Here is a 24,920-nt window from a genome sequence, read left to right as displayed (position 1 = left end):
CTGCAATTTCTCTTTCTGAACACGAGAAGCAAAACTAAATGCAGAACAGCTCTCTAATATATAGAAACACTGCTGAAAAAACATATGTTGCATACTTAAATAGTGTTAAAAGAAAAGTTACATTTTCTAGGAAAAATGGGGGAAACCACCTTGACAAAATATGTGCTTCATGTTAATTTTATGCATACAATAGCATCAATTTGTAACTCAGGTTTCTCTTATCATCATCCTGAACTATATTATCACTTTTCAGATCCTTTCAACAGCAGTCTACATTGAGAGGCATGGCAGCAGAAAAACAACATACAAGATCAATTCTTGCATTAAACAGAAAAATACATTACGAAGGAATTTATTATAAAGCAATAAAGCCAGCACTGAATTTGTAGAGAAATTTACACCACTTACTTTTCACAGCTGATGCCCACCTACTTCAAAATAAAATGTCCGCTAATGGGAAGCATCGCTTTTTATTGCACAAAAAGAAACCTAGTACATCAGTCTCTGCATTGCTATCCATTATTTGTTACAATTAAGTGGCTGGATTTCCTCTTGTATTAAAAAAAAAAAAAAAAAAAAAAGATTATCATTAATATGGCTTTAATATATTTTATGTATGTCTTAATTTCAGCAAAGTAGACTGTGATAAAAGGGAGTTGGGCACACATTCAAAAGATAAAATATTTTTGCAATACAGACTGTTAAAAGCTGAAACATGTTTATCACATCACAAAATTTAACCACCGTTATTTTTCTTTTTACAGTAAAAGAGATAAGATGTCAATGCTTCCATTGAATTATTAAACTTTAATATTTAATGATCATATGAGCCATTCTCCCTTACCAATGGAACGTCAAACAAATGAAAGAGCTTTATGCACTGCACTAGCATAATGAACGCTCCTTGAGAAAATACAGATTAGGTTTGAGTGGAAGTGAAGAGGGAAGCAAGTCTTTAACAGACTGGATTCCTATTTTTCCAATCTTTACAAACACATTCTGGAACGCTGCTAATGGATTTAAAACAAACCACTTTTTTGCTGATCTTAAAAAAAATAAAATAAAACCAAGCAGAGTATTTCCTATCACTTCCAAGGAAGAAGGTTACAATGCTTGTTTTAGCAGCCAGACAGAGAATATTATACCAGGGCTCACTTACTGAAAAACTGAAGTACTGAATACTAGATGAGCATAAATATAGATGGAAATGTAACGATAACATAAGATTTTTTATTTTTTAAAGAGAAAACAAAAGGGAGAACTAACTGTTCTGAAATATCTTCTCAACCAAGCATACAAGCGCCAACGTTGACACAATGACAAATCAGAGATGGCGTATAAGTGGGATGTCAGATGAGCCTTTCTAAACTGTTCTTAAATAATATGTTGAAGGTCCCAGCAGTAACAGAATGATGGAACTGGGCTTTTATTTTCTCAAAATTAATGCTGGAATCAAGCTAAATAAGAAAGCTTGGTTGGTCCTGAGCCAGACTACGAGTTAAATGCTAACATCTGCAACGTCAAAACTGTAGCCTTTAATAATTTCAGGCACATAGGATGGTCAAATGAGACCATCATACATGAGAAGGGAAAACAAATGACAGCAGACTGGGGTAATTGGAGACCATGGGACTGGTGACCTAGTTAGAGAAAGAGGGAAGGATTCCTGCAACAAAAACTCTTGGGACAACAAACTGCACGTAGACACGAACTTGTAGAGATAGCGCACCAGGAACACCAGTTTACTGCATAGAATATCAGAAGTAGGAGGGCAGAAGACCATATATTTTTAGCTCTTCATTTCACTTTGAAATAATTCACTTCTGTATCCTCTCTTCTTATATATGCTCCATTAATATCCCTAACAGAAAAAACAGTGTCCTCCAAAGTATTGAGTCATAGTCAAAAAATTCTTATTTACACTGTGCTATTTATCAAATTAAGTTATTTCCAAAATTATATGCACACCTCAGAAAGTCTAACAAAGGCATTTGCATTTGACATGAGTATGATTTTTAGCTTGCCTGTAACATCTTGGGTACACATTACTACAAGCATTATTAAAACAAATAAACAAAAACCACAAAACCAACCAGGCAATCTCATCAAACATTGATTTTACTGGACTGTTTATTGATGTCTCCAGATAGAGACCCTCCATTGTCCCATTAAAGGAAGAGGAACGACATTAAAACCAAAACAAACTACACAATTTCTAAAATTTGAAATACGGAGCAAAAATGAAGAGGTTCAGACAAAAATGCACTTAATGTAGCCACTTGAAATATATACACACACAATTCATATAATTATACATAAATATATATACAAAGGACCCATCACTAACAAAAATCATGTCATCTGTGCAATCAGCTGATGGAAAATATTTGAGAATTTGTGATTTTGAATCCATTTCATTGGCATCAAATGACAGTTTTCCAAATCAGTACAAAAACAAGATGACCACTATAGAGACATAAGCGAGCTAGCTTTAAATTCACCTTAGAACAATCATAATGCAACATCAGGGAATCAGGAATTAGCAGACCTACCCACAGGACTGCTTTTTAGGTCGGAGGTACTACCATAGTTATTTTAGGGCTACATCACTATCAAAACCTTAGATTGTAATCACAAAGGTGATTATAGAAGTTACAATTCCACATTTGGAATGCAGCGGGGAGGAATCCCATCCAATTTTACCAAGTTAGGCTGTACTCTGGAAAACAAGATACTGGCTGGGAGCAGCAAGGCAAGAAGAAATAAGCCTGAGATTTTCACACGGTAAAACGTCATTAACACAACAGCCTACTAAACTGAGTGGCTCACTGCTATACCAGGACAAAAATGTGTTTCAAAAGAAATGTCTGAAATGAAAAACAGGTAAAACTGAAAGATCGTTTCTTTCACTGGTCTGCAGACAAAAGTCATGTTTATAGAGGCACAAGGAAAAACCTCGCATTGTCAGGCAAAAGGATGTGAACGGCTGTCCTGCGCTTTTCCCATCAAAGTTTCCTTTCTGCCCGTTCCTGGGAACAGCTACCTTCAAGACAAACCACCACTCTCCTCCAGCTGAAAGGCTCCCAAGTAAATTCTGTTAGACATACACAACCACAGAAGCCTTTTAACTGTCTGTGCTCTTCCTTTAATGATCAAAGTCTTGAGACAAAAAAACTGTGGCTCTTCCAATGAAATTTTTAAGAGCCTGTGGTTATTAGAGAGCACTTGATTTTTTTTTTTTCCTTCTAAGTGAAAGATAAAAACAACGACTTGTTAATAATTACAGATCACAATGACATCTTGGAATTACTTCACAAAGAAAGGAAGTAAAAATTTCTGTCTACATGCATATGCAATAAAACAAGGAACTCAAGGTAAACAGCAGAAGAGTGCAGCCAGCTCATTTAGCCTATTTACAGAAACTGCAACATTCAGAAAGGGTTTTATTTTTAAGTCAATAGCTCTAAGGATGAAGTATTCAAAGGCTTAAAGAGACACTGTGAAAAAGATCAAAGGATTCAAAGGTAAGGGTAATATTTCCAGGAGCATGATCTCACTTCAGAGCTACAGACAGACTGCAGATCGTGTGTTTCACTCCACTGATGACTGCTCAGCAGTTCAAAGTATCTAACCCACCAGTTTAATATTTCTGCACAAAGAGTGAAAAGCTAATAAGAGTATTTTGAGATTTATTAGGGTCATACTTTGCTGCTTTTCTAGGTTCAATAGACTTAATGTATTATGATATAATTCATGATAGATATTATCAACAATGTGAAGAAGAAACAGCATTAGTGCCAGTGGCAAGAAACTCTTTTCACTCTTCAGAAAGTCTACTGTCACAACAATAAATCAATAGATAGCTTAATCTTGCCTAGGAAAATGCAAAATATGCAGAGAAAAAAAAATTAGAATGCAGTAATTCTTATAGTTGAAATGAAGATCAAAAAAGAAACGTCAAAAGAAAGAAGTTTAGGATTCCTACCAGTAAATGAAAAATGGGCCAAAGAAGAGGAGTTGTTAACCTCTTCTTGACACTTCTACATGGCACTAAGGGACATCGTTTACAGATGGGTCTTTTTAGATCACGTTGATGGTTGGACTTCTATGATCTTGAAGGTCTTTTCTAACCTAGATGTTCTATGCCACTATGAAAATGACAAGACGGGTCAGTTGTCCCAGCTGAACAGCAAAATTATTATGAAATCATCCCATTCTAGGGTTGACATTCTTGAGTTTAATGGAGGAAGAAAATAAATAGCTAGCATAGCTGTGGGCTAAAGTTAGACTTCAAAAATTAAACTTTTCTTGTTCCATTTTGAAAGTTTATTGGCTTTTAACTTGTACTGAAAATCTTTTCCAGACATGGAAGTGGACAAGTCAATTTCCCAGCCATACCAAGCAAGGGGGAAAAGAAACTACAAAAAAGCTAACACATCATCTATGGCTATTAGCATCACACATTTATCAGAATTTGGCTGGATATTTTCCTCTGGGACCCCCACAGTATATATTGCCTTAGTACTGCAAATCAATTTGGAAAAAATCATAAAAAAACAAGTATCAAGGGAAACACTAGTTCATTTCCTTCATTCAAGGTAGGATCAACTGATTCTGCAAAATTTCTGACAAATAAGTAACTAAAATGATTTCAGAGAGATGTACAGATCAGTCGCATATTTCTCATAGCTTATGACAGAACTCAGTTATATCTATTAGAAAAAAATCTTCTTACCATCTAATCTCAATCTCTCCTTGCTACAATTTAATGACCTTGTTTCCTGCCCTGTCCATATCAGACAGGCAGAGTAATGTATTCCCTTACTTTTTCCTCTATCTTTAATGTATCCAAAGACTTAGTGTGTCTCAACTCAGTCTTCTCTTCCCTAACCCAAACACTTAATTCATAGTAATTTCTGTCCTATTTTTATCTCCTGATATTTTTAAAATGTCTTCTGTTGGCCCTAGCCTCCCTGAAGTGTACTACCCTAAAGAGAAGGGACTAGATCATTTCTCATGCTCCTACGGGCAATTTCTGGGTAATGACAAGAAAGGGAAAAAAAAAAAACAAAGATGGTATTAAGATCAGAATTTTTTAGAAGAAGAAATCAGGAGAACTCAAGAGAGAAGCTTTTTTTTCTGGGAAAATCAGCAATTTTTTTTTTTAAAGCACATGACCTATTTAAATACACCGCTATGACTCCGCCGGCATCCCTTGGAGGGGGGAGAATAAAATAAAATGGCACAGGCACAGCAAAGCATCTGGCAAGTTCCTGGACTGTGTTAAGGATAAAAATCCTTAAATAGAAGAGTTAAAAAGCTGTCAGGAAGGAAGGCAGCAGTAGGTTTGATTCAAATCAGTGGGGAAGATGGAGCATTCACGAAGGAATAATTCTTTAATGTTAGGAAAATAAGGAAGAACACAAAATGAAGAAAATGAGCTTCAAAAAAATTAAACTTCAGGCAGCTCAGAGAACTGATGTGCGAGATATCTCTTTCATCCATGAGGCAAAAGGACATTTCTGTAAGTGCAAAAATCAATAGGACTGGCTTGCTCTTCAGTGAAGAGAGTGGCACTATACACTCATCCCTGAAACATAGGAGTATCAGTGTCTTTTCTTTGTTGGCACATAATTAGAAAGATGTAATGCTTAAACACCAAAAAAAAACCCAAAACCAATACCAAACAGAAAAAAAAATGGATTAAACAACAAAAATAACAAAAATGTTATATGTTGTTAAGTCTGTTTAAATTTACCATAAGGTATTGAGAGCTGGCTGGATCAGCCTCAGAATTATTAATAGCTATTTTTGAGAAATTCTAAAAGGCAGCAGTGATTCCAAAAGACCGGAAAACATTTAGTGACTAGCTTTAAAAATTGGAAAAAAGATGGGGCAGGGAGCTAGAGACAACAATTTAATCTCAATTCTCCCAAATATGGAATAAAAATAATCTGGAAGCATTCATGAGATAAGAAATTGAGTAATACGTATATCTGTCAAGAATAAATTACTTCAAATCCATGAGAAATATCCTTTCTGACACAGTACCAGACTCTGTAGAGAGAGAAACAGAGAGGGTATCATTTACCTCAAATCCAGTAAGCCTTTTGACATTGTTTCTCTTGGAATTTCCATAAGCAAAGGAGAGAAAAGATAATGCTACAAAAGGAAACAAGCTCCAATACAGAAGCAATGCTAAATTTGGAAGAGATGCAAGCATGCTAAATGCAAGACTACACAATAAAGCAATCTTAATAAAACATATTGAAAAACATATGTAGAAAACGTGAAAACAATTTATTAAAACAGAGGAGGAATTCTAAACCTATACAGTAACATCAAAAACACAAGACAGACAATCATCAGCAGGGTCACAGAACTACAGAAGAAAACACTAAGATTAGAGCTGATCACAGAATCATCAAGGATGGAAAAGACCTCCAAGATCATCTAGTTCAACTGTCCATCTACCATCAGTATTTCTCTACTAAACCATGTCCCTTAGTACCAAATCTAAATGGTTTCCTGTACACCTCCAGAAATGGTGAACTCATCCACCTACTTGGGCAGCCTGTTCCAGCACCTGATCACTCTTTCAGAGAAGAATTTTTTTCTAATATCCAACCTGAATCTCTCCCTGCACAACTTGAGGCCATTCCCTCTCATCTTATTGCTAGTTACACAGGAGAAGAGGCCAATCCTCACTTTGCCACAACCTCCCTTTAGGTAGTATAGAGAGCTATATGATCTCCCCTGAGCCTCCTCTCTTCTCCAGACTGAATAATCCCAGTTCCCTCAGCTACTCATCGTAAGATTTGTGTTCCAATTTCCCCAGCTTTGTTGCCCTTTCTCAACATGCTCAAGGGCCTCAGTATCTTTCTTGTAGTGAAGGGCCCAAGACTGAACACAGAACTCAAGAGCCTCAACTGGCCCAAGTACAGAGGGACGATCACCTCCCTGCTTCTGCTGGCAATACTATTTTGGATAAAAGCCAGGATTTCCAAATCCTCCCTACACTTCTTGTAGATGGGAGTCACACTAGCAAGCCTCCAAACCTCTGGGACCTCAGCATAGCAAAGTGCAAGGTTGTGCAGTTGGGTGAGAGTAATCCCAGATATGTATACAGACTGGGAAAAGAACCTGAGAGTAACCCTGCAGAGGAGGACCTGGGGGTCCTGGTGGATGAAAAATTGAACATGAGCCAACATTGTGCTCTTGTAGCTCACTAAGCCTGGGCTCCATCAAAGCAGGGGTGGCCAGCAGGGATAGGGAGGTGATTGTCCCTCTCTTCTCTGCCCTTTTGAGGCCCTATCTCGAGTACTGCATCGAGGTCTGAGGGCCCCAATACAGGAAAGATGTGGAACTGTTGGAGAGGGTCCAGAGGAGGGGCTGAGATGATCAGAGGGCTGGAGCACCTTCCCTACAAAGACAGGCTGAGGATTACTAGCACAACAACACATTATCAGTAGGGTAAAACTAAACTGTCTCACAACGGTCTAATCAGCCTGGATTCAGCCTGGAAAAGAGAAGGCTGCAAGGAGACCTCATTGTAGCCTTCCAGTATTTCAAAGAAAATTATAAAAAGGAGAGGAATCAACTTTTCATTCAGGTAGATAGCAATAGAACAAGGCGGAATGGTTTTAAGCTGAAGGAGGGAAGGTTTAGATAGGATGTCAGGGAGAAGTTCTCTACAGAGAGAGTGGTGAGGTGCTGGAACAGGCTGCCCAGAGAGGCTGTGAATGCTCCATCCCTGGAGGTGTTTGAGACCAGGTTGGATGGAGCCCTGGGCAACTTGGTCTAGAACCAGATCTGTATGTTGTTGGCTCTGCCTGTGGCAGGGGATTGGAACTTGATGATTCTTGGTGACCCTTCCAACCCAAGCCATTCTGTGATTCTATGATCCTCCCTTACCTCTCCCTCAAATTGCATAGTTTCAAACCTATTATGGAGGAATTCTTAGGGAACAGAGGTAGATAGGGAAGGGGTCTCCATGCAATGCCAAACTGGGACCTGTTTCCAGTCCTCCTCATCTTTTACGCCCCTTCTCTCTGCCCTACAGTGACAGGGCAGAGGGTCCATCACTGTTTGGGATGTATCACCTTTCTTGCAGGCGCAGCAAGGACTTACTCTACCAGTCTATCTCTTGCTCACACTTCCTGATGCTTCTTAACCTCTCCCTCTCCTCCTTGAGCTCTGCCATCATACTGAGCGGATCTTCCACCTGCTCACACTTCACACAGGTGATATCACTGCTGCCCTTCACCAGTAACAAAAGGCTCATGCACTCCCTGCAGATGGAGATCTGAACAGCCACATTTTTGGACAGGAACTCTAGGTCACAACACTCTATTTGGCATGAGCTTTCCGCCTTGTGGAAACCATGGCTAAATTTGTTGTCTGGAGGCAACCAATAGGTAAGCATATATTCATAAATATTTCTCACTTGCCTCCACTTCACCCCAAAAACACCATGTATTTCTACATCCCCAAAAGGTTCACCATACAAATTTTTAATACTTCTAGATAGCAAAAGAACTGCCAGCCAGCTGATCATTTGGCAACCGGCCATCACAGCAGGAAGATATTTAAAAAACAAAACTGAGCCATACATCCCAAGATACGTGAACCTAGTTAAGTGTATGACCTCTCACATTACATTAGTAGCTTTTGATTTTAACTCCTAACTTATATCTGCTTTGCAACTTTGAAATTTTCCTCCTGTTGCATTTAACAATTTCAGTAGTGAAATATAAATGTAGATCTTGGATGTCTTTATTGCAAACAAACAAAAGAAAAGCCTGAAGAGTCTGATAGTGTATTTTTAAAGATTACATGTAATGAGTACAATGAAATTGCTGAAATTCATATGTTATTCATTTAGCTTTACTATCACAGCAAAAAGCTTTAGATTAATTACTGTTGCAATATATTTGAAGAATGACTAAGCCAACTAATCTCATTCATCTATAAATGGAACAGCAGAAACAAGAATTTTTGAAGAACTTCATTTAGGATTGCCAAGGTTCTACTGACAAAGATAATCAGTATAAAGGAATTAGCACAGTATATTAATGTAGTAACATACTGCTGGCGTAAGTCCAGACTTGGAAAAATACACAAATCATTACAGAATAAAATGTGTTAGCTCCATTCTAAGGCTTATGACTACGTGACTGCATGTCATAAAATCTACATTCTTCAGTCATCTTAGCTGGCTGCAGCTTAAAGACCGAGAAGGAATAACTTCAGTAATGACAAAGGTACCATACTGGTAGAAATACACTGAAAGAAACTGCAGAGCTTGATAAAGTGAGTGGGAGACTTTAGACTTAAGTAAAATTTTGCTTTCACAGTTCTTAAGTCCAAAAGCCCAATGAACAAAATATGTGTATGTCCTTACTAGGAGACAGGCATCCGGACAACTTTGCAAGTTTGTGCTTAACTAATATTAAAATGTGACAGACACACAACTCTTGAATAAAATCAGAAGCTAAATGAGAAAGTAAGCACTTTAAAAATTAAAAATAAAGAATCAATATCTTTCTTTATTAAACTTGCACAATTTAGATTTTCTACACCAAACAATGCAGAATGACACGCACGCAACTTCATACAATTTTTCACGTACTGAATAAGGAATGTTCAACTGTATCCTTTTTCACTTGTCTACATACCCATTGCCACATATGGCATCCTGCAATAAACTGCATATTCACATACACCAGCGTATACCATGAATAAAAATCAGGTCAGTATGAACTTCAAATTCCTTCCTGTTTGCCTACAATCCTCAGTCACTAAAATACTTAGGCAATGAAAGAGAATCTCTGGTTTTGATGCTTTTTAAAGGAATCTTTATCCTATTATTTATTCAGCAACAATTCTACATTTTCTGTACTTAAAACATATAAAAATGCTGCCTTCACTGCTTCCCATAGGTTTTGCACACAAAATTTTATTTATGCACTGTCTGGGGAAACAAGAACTCTTAAAATCACAAAGAAATACTGTTATCAGGCATGCAAGCTGCTACCATACAGTTGTCTCATATCACAGGAAGTAAGAAGAAAGCAATCTATTCACTGCTGTGAAAAAACAGTATCTTAATAAAAACAGATTTGTCTTTTTTTTTTTTCAGTATGCAAATCTTTGCAGCATAACACATGTCTGGACATTCATTTTCAAAAGCTTTTGTTCCCTTGTTTCCTTGGTATTGCCAAATATACTTCAAGAAACTTCTTAGCAAGAACTAATGCATGTTATATCTGTAAAAAGGGTGAAAATCAACTTGCACACCATCTCTTTTGCACTTTCACCAACATACAGATATCATAAGCGTGTTACAATGATACAAAGAAAGCAGTACATGGTTATGCTCTGCAAATGACCACTCTGAGTATTCTGCTTCTTAGGAACAACAACAAAATTCAGTAACAATATATCCCATTGTTAAATCCGTTTCAACAAAATAAAAACTCAGAAGTAATGGACATAATGCTTTATTACGACTCTACAAAGCCTTTGAAGTTCTCTTTTCCTACATTTTAGGTGACATAATAAAATAATGTAATTATTTTAATTAAAAAAAATTTAAAATAAAAGCAAATGTCTCCTTTTGCTTTGAGACAGCAACATGTAATGATTAAAATTATTTATTAGAACAGTGAAATATTACTGCATTATTTGGAGGACAGGAAACTGCATCGTGTGGAAGACCATCACGAAGCAGTTCTTCCTTATTTTATTTCTTGCCCACGTTTCCACTTGTGGGTCACTAGAATCCTAGATCACTTTTGAGGAAAAGGAAACGGGCATGCTCATCTGAAGCAAATCATAGTTATCTGATTCAAAACGTAATGGAGGCAATGGAAGGCCACTCGAGTTCCACAGGCTTTGGATAACCCACCTAACCTCTAACAGCTTAATGGTGCTAAGCCTGGGTCTCCAGGCAAAACTAAACAGCATCACTGGTCTTTCTGATCAAATCCCACTGTCTTTCTGAAGAAGCCATTAGACTGGAGCTGGCCTATAGAGGCTATTAGACAGGTACACAGTTAAGCCAGCCACTTATCGTTTTAAAAGCTTTGGACTAAGAAAGAAAACCCATCAGCTGTATTTCTCAACTTGGTACTGGAAATTAATTCAGCCATTAATGAGCACATTGTGTTTTGTGAACCATTCCTAAACAGTTTTCACGGAGACAGTAAAAATACAGAACATATAAACACTGACCTTGTTTCTTTTAGCCCTTCTTTCTGAATGACTTCCAGTATTTGTTTTGCGGTCATTGGTGAGTTGGGATACTTTTCCAATGCCTGAAAATAAATAATAAATGTATAAGTGACATGACAGCTGTCCTGCAGATCTGTAAGGTTATAAACCATGCAGTTCATGTACAGTCACATGCGAAAGGCAGGGAATGCTAGTCTTGAGATCGGAGTCCTTTGTCTGCTGGAAGGCCAGATATAATCCAAGAAACTGCAGTAAGACTCAGGGTTACTTGCTTCTTGTGTGCCTCATCTGCTATATCACCTGGGAAAGATTCTTACCAGGTTCCATAAGAAGAGTTGAAATACGCAACTGATTTGATCGCAGAGCAACAGAATTTCTTTCAAGGAGAAGGGAAAATAAAACAAAAAGCGAGAAACAACAGGACATGTTCTCCTCCCCCTCTCCTTTTTTTTTTTTTTTTTTTTTTTTTAATTACTTTAGAACCATCTGAGGCCACTTGAATATTTGACACTTTATTGAGGCTTTATTGTCACCTCAGAAACAAAAAAAGAGAATTGACTCTACTAGGGCAAAACGTTCTTTGTTTCTAAAAACAGTGAAAAATGAAGTAGTCAGAACAGTCACAGCACACAAGATGCTACATGACAGAGAGCAATGTATTTTTCCAGTTCAACTCAGTTTTCCACTCCTTTGCCTTCTCCAATCAAGCCCAAAGTAACTCATTCCTCTTTTCACAGACACTCATTTTGTACAGAATTTTCTGGTTCCCCACTTCCTTTTGTCCCAATCATTTTTAAGCTGTTAAACAAACAGCCACTCTTTTGCTCAGGTGATGTGCCAGACTGACAGCCCTGGAAAAGGAAACCTTTCAATCAGCAGTAAAAGGTGCAGCACAGGCAACAGCAATGCAAGCTTCCGAGAGCATCTCACCAACATTATCTCAGCCAGAACCTGCATTTCTACCACGGGTAAACAAGACACCAGTTCAGTTTCCAGTCTTGCCTGATCCTGAGCTTCTCTCTAGTAGTTAACAAAGACAAGCAATTGTGCAAGTTGCTACTTCTGTGTGGATACCTGCCCACCAGAAACTGGAGCCACTACCAAATCATATCACACTAGTCAGCAATCTGTGAAGGGAGCCAATCAGGGCTGTAATTCAAACAGCTCATACAGAGAAGCAGAGAAGCCAAAGCCTCTTTGCTCTCTACCAATTGACCAGCACTGCCCACTTCCATCATTTTATAACCCTAGCCTGCTGCCTGTTCTCTTTCTCAACCAAAACACAGTTTACCAAATCCTTTGGTTCTTTTGTTGCAGATGAGCTTCTTGTTCTTTAACTTTCAGCTCCACAAAGAAAAATGCAGAAGTAAGGGCTGCACTAGAAAAGGGCTGGGAGCTGAACTGAGCTTATCTCGTGTACATCAATAGGCAAGATTCAAAAGGGACCTGTCAGGAAAGGAAAACTGAAAGGTGATTTGAAAGGAGAAGGAAAAGTGGATAGGAAAGAATATGACAATGAGTAAGTACTAAAAGTACTGTGAAGAGAAAAGGGCCACAGCACAGCAGTGCAAGAGAAATGGTATGGCATATTATGGACAGAACCACAAAGCACAATGGAAAAGTGACACTGAAGATTAAGATGAGGATGAGAAGAGATTTACATATAGGAGAAAATTGAAAGTTTGACCTTTGAAAAGACAACAAAGAAAAGGAACAAAGTCAAATAAGAATACACCAAAACACAGGGGAGAAAAGGGAACAGAACTCAACTGGGAACATTCCAGAGGGCAAACTGGAAAGAACAGAAGAGGAAAACTACACTGTACTGGACACAGCTACGAAGGAAACTGCACTTGAATGCGGGGTTACTCACTGTGGAGGATTCCCTGTTTCTCTTCCTGAGTACAGGCCCCTCAGCACACCTGGGCAGCTCCTCCCTGCAAGTGAGAAAATTTGGGTAGCCCTGTCCCCTTCTCTACAACATCACATCCTACTCTGTAGAGTCAGCCAACGAGCCAAGTACTACCACGTGTGTTTGACAGTAATGGGAAGGAAACAATAAGAGTACGCAAACATCAGCAGTCCCCCATTCTGGACAATGGAGAAGGGAGAGCAGTTTGTGCTGAGGAAGCTGCACTGAACTGGTTGTGGGAACAATGGCCAGACAGAGGGATATGGAAGATCATCTTCACTGAACAACAATGAAACCAACAAGCAGGATGCATAACACTACTACAGAAAGTTTAACCAAACCCACAGGGCAGATTTCAAATACCACAGTATGAAGAGAACACATTCAGGGTATAATGACAAACTGAGACGTGGAGTGTGTTAGACAGGCTGACCGTGCTGGAGCAAACAATTGCCCATTGTGTGGACTTATTTTACTGCTGGACATGTCGCCTGGGCTGCAGTTCATACACCCTATGAATTTAATTCTCTTCATCTAACCCTTTAAACAAAGGCCTGTTATTTAAAGAACTGTTCGTGTCCTAACTGAAAAGCACAAATTCTGCAATTCAGAACTACTTAATTTGAAAACCATGTCTCAGGCACTTAAGTTTTCTTTATCAGAACAAAGATTAATTTAAGAAAACCTTAACTAGGATGTCTTTTTCTACCCCCTCCCCCTTGTACTCTCCATTTGTACCTTTGTAACTTTTAGTCTATTTATCACAGTAAAAAAAAAAAAAACTTAAAAAAAAAACAAAAAACATTTTAATGACAATCCTAATATTTTCTTCCCCTTAGTTATGAAAAATAGCATTGGAGTATTACTTAAGAGTCTGTGAGCTAATGAATACACTGAACGGATAATTGCATGAGGGTCTCTTGCTTCCATACCTCACCATTAACATTACTAAAAGCCTACAGTCCCTTTTGCATTTGTAGACTTTTAAAAATAATATCAGAAATTCAAATTGAATTACTGACTGTCCCCTAAGGCAAATAAAATCCTAAAATGCCATAGCGTACTTGAGTCATAGACTGCTGGGTCAGACAAACTAATGCACATCAGAGGAGGAAGCCTTTATCTGTTTCAAGTATCTTTCTCCTTCCTCCCACTCCATCCACCAACACATACAGTGTATGGGCAGTGACTAACAATGCTGGAATTAAAATAAGCTAAAGGACTGTCATGAAAACTATGATTGTTTTGATGTGTTTTGCTGCAAAGGATGGTGGTGGAAGAATGGTTTGCACTGACTGAAACCTCTATCACTGAGGATCAAAGATGCTCTATTTATTCCTGCCATTCAACTACAGCCTTAAAAAGGGACAGCCACTAAATTACTGGGACAAATTGTTTGATACCCATCACGGTAGCCTGAAAGAGAACAGGAGACATTGCACTGAACACATTCTTGCTGTCCTTTCCAACTCTGGTTAATACCTCAAAGAGAAAGCAACTACAAAGCACTAGCAGAAGAAATCAAACCTCCCTACAAATGGTAGCAGCCTGACAAACTGTTTCACCTGCATTTACCAATGCACAACTTGAGCAATACTGAACAACTACATGAATGCCATGAACACATGCGTTCCTGGTTCCAGCTGAAAAGTCTTGCCAGTTACATATTATGAGAAGAAATCCAAATTCCCTTCCTCAGCAGGATATCTATCTTAGGTACATCTACGCTGCTCAAAAACATCAAGTGCTACTCTGGAGAAAAGGTACTTTCCAATGACCTGGTAACAAGAGGACTCTGAAGTAGTCTCAAAATTCTGAGCTCTGCATAAGAGATGAATCCTGCTAACCTATGAAATGGACAGTGTGGCTAATTTAATTTATATGTACTTGTACATATATTGTACATGTATTAATATGCTTGAATTAGATCTGCTCAACCATCTGCAACTCAGCCACTAGAGGGAACACAAGTAGAGGAACAGCATGAAGAAAGAAAAACTAGAAAGTACAGCTTGCCACTCACAAACATTGTCCTGTAAAAAGAAAGAAAGCTTTGCCAGAGAGACAGCCATTAGTCCTGCATCTGGGAGTTATGACACTGACAGAAAACGATGCCTCTAAAGACAAACCTAGTGTGGACTGAAACAGTGCTATGGTCCAAAAGCAGCAGCTTGGTCCAGAGCTCTTGGTGATATTGATCATCGAGTCCAGTACATGAGACAGAGCCATGCCTTTTTCTGCAAGCTGCCTGCAGGGATCTGAAGGTCAGACTGCTGACAAAACTCAGAATCATTTTATCACATCTGCTTAGCGTCCAACTATATGCTGAGCCACTACACACAAACTGGAGCAGTTCTCTTTAGAACGTTATTTAAATAATTCAGGAGGAGAAAAAGGAATAGCACAGTTATTGCCAGAGCTCCCACTCAGCAGCTACAATACAAGTAAGGCTAAACTGCACAACAGACATTCTTTACTGTCCAAAAAGAGAAGGGTAGATAGAAGACCAGAAAAATATCTTTCCTTCTTCTAAGCAAAATATGCATCATCTTTTCTAGACACCCATTCCTAAATTAACAAATTGAAAGATGGAGTTCCAAACAGGGTGCAAGAACAGCATCCTGGAATAAATCCAGCATTGTCTTTTCCAGCTGCTTGTGTGAGGTTAACAGGAGGACTGATTTTATTGTGGGAAATGCCCCACTCAAATCTTTTGTATTCATTTTTGATTAACGGCTGTAGCCATTGGGGAATTTTGGGCAGCCCGGTAAAAGTTCAAAGCCCTTTGTGCGAAGAAAGATGGGTAAATGGTTAGGAGAGGAGAGGGTACGGCTAAGATGTAGAGCTGGAGAAGAAAGGAATTGGATCGAGATAGATGAGGAAAAGAAAACCAAAAGACTGGGAGGAGAAAGGGTATACAAGATGTGAAGGGGAAAGGGAATAACAAGGGAAGACACACTACAAGCTATTTTAATCGTTCTTAAACAGAGGTCCATGGGGCTCTTGCTGATAGTGATTAAGAGAAAGGTAAAGGGTAATTTCCAAGTACTAAAATATTAAAAGAAGCTGAAATGGGAGTAATAACTCTTCCCATAGGCCTTCTGTCCTTATGCAAGCGCTGTTACTGTAAGGAAGGTACAAAATTTGAGTGGAGATAATTGCACTTCATCAGAGATGTCTTTCATGAAATGTTCTATACCATGCATTTGCCTTTGTAATTTATGCTTCATTACATCAGAAAGAAAAGCAAAATCAAGCAAGGAAAGGAGCAAAGATTTAAAGAAAGCAAGAAAATCACGTGAAAACACCTAAACTCGCTGAAATATATTAAATGAAGTTTTAACATCACTTCTGTGTTTGCTTACTAATCCATGCTTATTTTAGGTTCCAAGGTAACACTACTGACATCGAAAGCTCAAATAGTTAAAGAACACTTTGAATCCATTTCCTCCAGCCCTCTTCCAATCAAAAGCATTTTAGCACAGTTCCTTTAGTATGAACTGAAGGCAACAACAATTTCTAACGCGGAATTGTTTGTAAGCTGATCTGAAATAGCCTAATTTTTCTAACCTGCCAGACACATAAAGCAATATCATCTCCTAAAATACTGAATGAAAGAAGAAGAAAGAAAGAAGCTGAATGATTTGGATTTGGGTTTTTTTTTTTATTATTTCACTCCATTTCTTTGACCAGCTTGTCTGAAGCTTGCTCAGAGATCTCTGAACCCTTTTATTAGTTTTATTTATTCATTTACAACGTCACACTTTAAACTGATAGAAAGGCAGCAATGCTGCTTTGGAAATTCCAAAAAACCCTACACTTGACATTTTCAATTCAAAAGAAACTGGATTTTAAATCACTTAAAAATATAATCATGTTATTTCTTTTAAAAGCCAAAGTTCTATCAGCAAAGACATCTTGGCATCGCCAGCAGTCTCATCCATCACACTAGAGAATGTATGGAAAGTTTTCAACTCTCGACAACTGGCATCTTCTAACAGCTTACCAATCTGGTCTAATATAATGAAAGAAAAGGAGGCCTTCATATTTCTCTCCCTACTGATGTAATCAGTTTGCCTGAGCAATCGGGAACTTTAGTTTAAAGGATCTGCTGGCACAGATCCATGAACATCTCCGTAAGTCTAACAGGATGAACTCAGTGAGTACGCAGGATTCTATCGGCAAGGAGTGTGAGACGAGGATCAAAGATACATATCCCAGCGAGCACGATGTCAAACTTTCTACCCTGGAATGGGTTCCACTACTATTAGTGTAACCTCATTACATTACATTATTAGCAGTAACTTCAGTTCAAGTAGTGAAGCATTCAGACTCTCAGAATGCACAATGCTGACAGTGCAGTACAGCCTTCTGCTTAGCCATGCAAGCCTTACCTCTCCTTGCTTTAAATCACAACACCCCACTGCCTTTCTCTGCTCAGCCTTTCCCGGCACACAAAGTGATACTCTTCCCTCTGAGGTATTGCAAGACCTGCAACCTTTCCACATCTCCATTGTAAAAAAAAGCAACAACAAAACTTTCTTCCCTGTACTTTCCCACAGTACACTCTCACAGTACATCCCTATGTCCTTTACATCCTGATGCATTAGCACATCAATACAGATGTTTCATTGCTGTGGGCTCCCTACAATCAAACAGAGGGACATGGCCAAGGTAGCCCAAATGTGCATGTGCTTAGCAGCAAGCCAGCAGCACATTGTAGTTCTGGGATGCTGACAGGACAAATTGCATTGTGAACCTTCCACAGCTTGTAGAATATAATCTATTAAGTTTAGAAAATTAGTGTAGAAGTTTCTATTTCAGCATCAGTATAGTCAGCTGAAAAACATGGGTCAAAGCTGCTTACAGTAACGAATCATTCTTTCAGTGAAGAGACCAGGAGCAAAAACCAGCTCCATCACCCCAAAATATACTGATATCTACACTAGCTCAGTGATGAAACAGGCCACAATCCTGAAATGCCTCTAATTCCAGCAGGGATAAAAATTCCCCTTTGGTTCTTCCCCCTGTACAAAATGAAGAGAGGCCATGCTTAGGTAACTGAGACTAAAGGGGTAGAAAGGATATGAGTTTCCTGTCAGCTGCCTTTATGCTACAGGTAACAGAAGAAGTACCAGCAATATGAATGTGCTCATCACTACTCATGGAACAATACAAGAACAATAATAAGCACCAAACCACAACCATAGTTACTTCCCTATACACCGTTTGCACTATTGAAAGCTGATATACTTCTTTTTTTTTTTTTGGACATACTGAAAAAAGCACTGCTGCATGACCAATGTTTCAGCACAAAAAAATAAAAAAAATATATGGAGAGTAAAACTTCCCATAAAAATCAATAGAGAAAACGTGTATGTGCTAGTTTTAAAAGCCTTCATTGCTTAATTTCCTCAGGCAAATGTAATGTGTAAGGGTTACTTTTAATGTGAGAAATAAAATTCCTACTGGCTACTCTCTGAATGCAGCAGACTTAACAAGAGGTGACAGTTACGCCGGTTTTGTTGCCATTGCTTTATTACCAGAGCTTATCTTGTTCGACAGTGTCCTAAAGATACAGATCCAACATTTCCAGAAGGTGAAGAAAAAAAAAAAGAGGAGAAAAATAAAAATAATAAGTCTGGAATCACAGCAGAATACAAATCAACCACTTTAACTATGTATTCCAGCTAAATATTCTAACTTACCAGTTTTGGCCATTTTAAGTATTTCATCCAGGTAAAAATCACCTACTAAAAAGACAAGCTTCATGCTGCAGCTGGCACTGACTCCACTGATGTACTGTGAATACATTTAAGCAGCCAAGAAGCACTTCTCTTCATGCTTATAAAATATGGCTGATGACAATAACCACGTAAATGAAACAATTACATTTATGCTGTCATTTTAATTCTATAAGATAAATGGCAAGAAACTATCTCATGAAACTTGCAGTGCATTTTGACGCTTATGTGAGAAGCCAATATAAGAGCCATTGATACTCTCAACCTCACAGGGAAAGTTCATAAACTTCACAACTCAGCTGTTTGCTCTGTCTCTCCCTCACAGGATGATACACAGCACCACTCTGTTCAGATTAATAAGCAGAGACACAGAAAATGACTAGGAGTCTTTCTTAGTAACTTTATCCTCGAAAGAAAGACCAGACTTGTCCAAAGTATGAAAAACACAGAAAGAAATTCCTAAAAGGCATGCAGCAAGTGATAGAGCCAGAAAAAAAGGGAAAAAAAAAATCCCTTGCAATTACAGGAAGAAAAACAAAAGTCACTGAGCCCATCTGTTCAAGTACTGGAGGCAAAGTAGAGAACAGAACCTCCACAAACCTGAAAGTGCTGAAGTTTGGTTGATGGTGGAGTTGTTTATTTTGTTGCTGTTGTTGTTTTCTTTATTGTTTGGTTGTTTTTCTTTTGTTCTAATAGGAGTTATACTTTCTCGTCAGAATTGGCAATACAAAACAGTAGCATCTGAACAGTCCTAGCCCATTACACACGTTCTTCCCCCAGAGCTGCACAATGATTTCACATGAGTTTTTATTATTTGGAATCATGACATTGTTGCATACAGAATTTAGTTCACTGGCACAACCCAGATCCACTGCTTAAATTTCTCTGAGAGCAGATATGATAAGTCATGTTTTTAAGTAAAGAAATACAGCCTTCTCATAGAACATGTAAAGAGAGAATTCTTTTGTTAGCTGTCAGTGGGATTTTGCTATCTCTGCTAAATATATAATGGTTAGTGTCATAACAAAGATCAGCCATCATGTTATAGCATTTATCTTCATGAATGAAGAGAGGAAGGGCTACTGTGATTTATTCCATCTCTCCTCATGAGACGATTAATGTCACAAGAGATTAGCCTTCAGTATTGACTTGTACACATAATAAAACATAGGGCTGGAGTGGGATGCTAGGCAGTTTTAATTGCCACAAATTTGGAAGCCCACATTACTTACAGATGGCACAGTTGACAATTACTCATCTAAGACTTTCAAAAATAGAAGAATATTCTATGGTTCACTAACTCATATCCATTTTCTGTCACTTGTTCAGTCCTTCTTATCAGTCCTTCCACACAGTCCTTTCCCCCATCTCATCACCCAGGTCCACCCACAGTTGTCCTGTTAAACACAACATTTAATGCAGAACATAGTGGTGGTCTGCAGTGATATTTGTAGCATCTGTTTAAAGGTTTGAAAAATACACTATTTAACAACCTTTACTAAGAAACATTTGTCGCAGCAGTCAGATTAAAAAGAACGTATGATGGCTCTCTACCTGCATTTGCATTCATTTCCAAATACATAAATAAAAGTCAGTATTTAAGGAGCTTCCCCAAGTTCTGAAAAAAGTTACACGATTATTTCTTCCCCAGGATCTTGTAAACTAATCCGACCATCTCAAACTTATGTTAATGATCTCTCAAAACTCAATTACTTTGGAGAAAGCATATGCACATTATGTTGTTTATGTGCTTCCGGAATGTTGTATGTAAAATGACAGCAACGTTTCAGATTATACTGCAGTGAACACCGTGATAAGCAGAAGTTCTGTTAAAGAGGAAATAATTATTTTTCCTCAAGATGGAGTACAAATTTTCTGTATTTTCTTAAGTTCTCATTTTCTGGAGACTGCTAAATCATGCTACGCTGGGTGAAATTTGATCCTTGATATGAATGGTTTGTTTTTTTTTCCTGTTAAAAACAGCAATCCTTCACCATTGGTTTGCATCAAATATAGTGAGTTATTGAAGAGTTCTCACCACAAGCATTATTGTTATCTAGACTTCCCAGATACTGACTCAGACATTTTTATCAGGCTGTTAATTACAGCCACATAAATTATAATCAGCAACTGAGGCTAGCCGTGTCACTGAGACCAGCCACATCACAGGGTAGCACTATGGAAGGTAAGGGCAAGGAAGAAGGATCATGAAAGCGATGGATATTTCTAATTTATAGTGAGTGGATAGGAGAGAAAGATCAATGGAACCTTATCAGTACAGCTGTCTTCCAACTGATTGCTGATTTCCCTTACAGATTTGAAACAAGGAGCAATCACTCAGCATCGGCAAACCAATTCATGGGGCCTCCAGCCTATGAAGAAGAAAGATGAACTGTGACCTCAGAACTGGTCTAGGTAAGGAGACAAAACATTGATTGTTAAAACAACAGTTTGTGTCTTGCTTTGAGATCAGATTACAGAATGTCTCTTCCTCCATAAGGGAAAAAACCGAAAACTTTCTGGACAGCCTGTAGTCATCCCAACTCCTGAATCTGTTGAAGGCATTATTCCAAACTATGTGCCCAAATTCCCAAAAATCAAGCTGGACAACAGCTGAGCAGGCTGCACTGGGAAACGACCAGCAGTCATCCATCACACAACTCCTAACACTGAGTTCTGGAATCACAACAAAGTAATTGGTCAGCAGACAGGAACCACAGAGGATTTTCTAAACGAATACAAATATACAGATCTTTTAAAGCTAGGCTTCCTGTTCAAGACACACATCTATCTCTGAGGGTCATTAATTTCACAGTGTATTTCTTAGGATTCTTTGCTACCTGTTAATCAGATTTAACTGTTACTTCAATTGAAGTTAAGAAAAAACACTCAAAAAGACCAAACCATGAAGGGACAAAACATGGCTGAAGCCTATTTGGCATGTTTTTCGCATTTTGCTGTAAGCATCAACACACATACGTTCATATATCTGAGGATCTGAGTCTTCCCAAAGTCACATCTCCTCAGGAAACACAGCACTATCTAATTGTCATCAGCTCCTAGGGAATGCTACTGGCAAATAATTTGTGTCTGTGGGGTTTAGACACATTTCAGATTTAGTACTTAGGGAGATTATAGTCATGCTTGTTTGAACTAAATCTTCAATCCCCCCCAAAAAAGGCAAGCAAGAGAAAAATGAGATCTATTTTACGCAAAAGTTACATAGCTTCAGCTTGGGCTTCCAGTGTAACAACTGAACTTATATCATACCTTTGAACCAATGCGAGTTGGTAGGGAGATGCAACTCAAATCCAGGAATCCAATCTTTAATTATGTCAGGCAATCTCACCAAAGACATAAAAGTATACACAGAGAATTTAGGCACTACGTTCTTGAAGGTTTAAACAAAAATAAATTGCATTGTTCAGAACCACAAGAAAACTGTCACCTCTTCAAGCACTGTATCAGACTGAGTTCTGGACACAAAAGATTCCAGGGTATACGCATTTTCTGCGGGTCTAGAAATAACCTGGACTTTTGAGCCTCATTTCGAAAAGTCTTAATACCAAACAGATGAGAGAATATTGCAGAAGACAAACTGGTCTTCTCAATTATTTCATAGGGATTACTTATAATTTCAACAGTAATACTTTGGCTGAGATAGCCCACACTGCAAATTGTTCTAGACAGAATGCAACATAATAAAAACGCAGTATTTCATTTCCAAGACAAAGGTTTTATCTTTCACAGATGAGAGAAGACACCATTTTATTTTTTTTATTTCCAACTTTAAGGTTTGAGAAGCAACTGAACTTGAAAGATGAAGGTTTGGGAACTTCAATGGGTTACCTCATTACATGAAATGGCTGCAAAACAAATAAGTAAATAGAATGTAGTTTTATCATAGAACATAGACGTATTTCTTCTCTATTTCCTTCACTTTCACTCATAGATTTCTTTTTCTTCTCCTTTATATTTACTATTCCTCATTGACAAAATAATATTCCCTTCTCTTTTTCACTGTTTGCCAAAGCAGCTGGACCATCCGAGTACATCAGTATTACTCAGGCACACTTTCTTTTTACCACATGACATGCCAGCAAACTCAGTTTCATTTTCTTCTACTAATCCCAGAAAATGTATGCAAGTACTAAAAGTAACAAGCATTATATTATTATGTATGTTTGCAGCTTTTAAATAAAAACCATTTATTTCAGAACATTAATCCTCAGAATGCTTTCCCCAGATCCCTCTTCTGCCACTTTGAAATTGTTCTCTACAATCAATCCCAACATTTAACAACACTTTAACTAACACACGAAACTTCTTGCCGTAACAGCTCTCAGACTGCTGATAACAGCAAACAGGTGCAGTGATTATATTAAATACAAAAAGACACCTCTCAATCTCTTTGCAGCTCTTTCAGGAGAATTTCCCAACTGCTGTGTGTGTACATCAGCCTCCACGATCTAAGCAGCCTGTTTTGCAGTTCTGGCTCAGAATGAAAATAGGAACATTATTCTACTGCAACATTACCTTAAACAGCTTGAAATATTCTTCTGCAGCACAGACACTAATATACAGAGCATACTGTAGAAACCAAGTTTACCCTCGTTAAAAAAAAAATATATATACATGTCTAGATATCAGATATATATATACACACACACAGCTAGATATTTTATATATGTGTAATTAACAGAAGCATTAAAGATTTCAGAAATCATAGCAAGTTGAGTATGCTTTGGATTGTTTGACACCTCATCTCCAAGCACAGCAGACAGCCCCACAGACAAATGGAAGCAGAAGCGTTCCCTGCTGCAACTTATCACCTCTTCTGCTAGAAATTAACCTACAGAAAATTCTGAAAATTAATCCCACTATGACAAACTAATTTGAAAGATCAGGATATCTTTGGTTTTTTGTTTTAAACAGTCTAAAAGACAACAAGACAATACTCTCCTGATTCACCTTCCAAATCCATACAAAATAACCCTGATCAAATGCTTTGATTCTATTATTTCAATTCTTTTTTCCCTAGTTTCTTCACTTCCTGCCATTGTAGATTTCAACCCCACATTCCACAGACAGCTGAAAGAGTCCACAAATCACAGTAGCTCACATAACTGCTCAGACACTGACTTTATCCTTAATGTCTTTGACTATGCCCGCTCCTTTCATTGCTCATCCCATGTGCCATATCCTGCGATCTGCCAAACCAACACAAACTCATTTACTTCTTGCACGTTTATATTCTCTTTCATTGGACAAGTCCCCAGGCAGCCCCTTATGAGTTCAGCAGTCTCCTCACTGTCGCCGCTGCTGTGACCTGGAGGCTAAATTAATAACCCACAATGAACATCAAACACTTACTGCAAAGGACTGATCACAGCACACGCACTGAAAGGTACTTAGTAAATGCAGCAATCATCAGCAATGGATGAGTAATGGATGTATACAGTATGCAGGAACTTGCACAGCCAGACTGATAAAAATCTCCAAATTTACCTTGTGAAGTCACAGCACTCTAGTTCTTAAGTGCTTTTAGTACTCTGAAAAAGAACGTTTTAACATCGCAACCACTTAGTGAAGCTCACCGAGTCCTTGGAACACTCCATCACAAGGAGCACAAAAGATCCTTCATCATAGGATAACTGCGGTGCTCTAACTAGCTTAAACCAGTAATTCCATATTCTCTCAGTATCTATTCTTTGAGGGCTGATCATACACTCTGTAAACCACAGCATTCACCAACAGATAAGGAAGATGAATATCACTCCACAACAAAGACATAGGGTTGGTTATCACTGGCAAGTTCCAATCAGACGGGTAACTCTCCTTCCAAAAGCAACAGAGGAAATTGGCAGTGATATGGTTGATCTCTGAGCACTGACAGGAGGAAACAATATTTTAGCATGAAGAATTTAGTTTGCAAGATGAAAAAACAAACAACTGGACCAAGAGCTCTGCAGAGCTGAGAGTAGTGTCCATTTCTTACTATTGCTATTTCTCCAGAGGATGCTGAGACT

At 38.2% G+C, this 24,920-nt stretch overlaps 1 protein-coding gene across 1 annotated transcript in view; it reads right to left on the bottom strand.

The window, feature by feature from the left end:
- ASXL3 (ASXL transcriptional regulator 3) overlaps positions 1 to 24,920 on the bottom strand; it is a 127,424-nt gene that overhangs the window by 89,594 nt on the left and 12,910 nt on the right. Inside the window, exons 2-3 of the mRNA XM_052703875.1 lie at positions 11,236 to 11,318; positions 8,157 to 8,159 (exon numbers count right to left, since the gene is read on the bottom strand). Coding sequence (XP_052559835.1) covers positions 8,157 to 8,159; positions 11,236 to 11,318 — 86 coding nt within the window. The remainder of the gene's footprint in view (positions 1 to 8,156; positions 8,160 to 11,235; positions 11,319 to 24,920) is intronic.

This window comes from Tympanuchus pallidicinctus, unplaced genomic scaffold (assembly GCF_026119805.1).
Source record: "Tympanuchus pallidicinctus isolate F22 unplaced genomic scaffold, pur_lepc_1.0 scaffold5, whole genome shotgun sequence".
Lineage (NCBI taxonomy): Eukaryota > Metazoa > Chordata > Aves > Galliformes > Phasianidae > Tympanuchus > Tympanuchus pallidicinctus.
The sequence above is the reverse complement of the archived record's forward strand: the minus strand, read 5'-3'. Positions and strand labels throughout refer to the sequence as shown.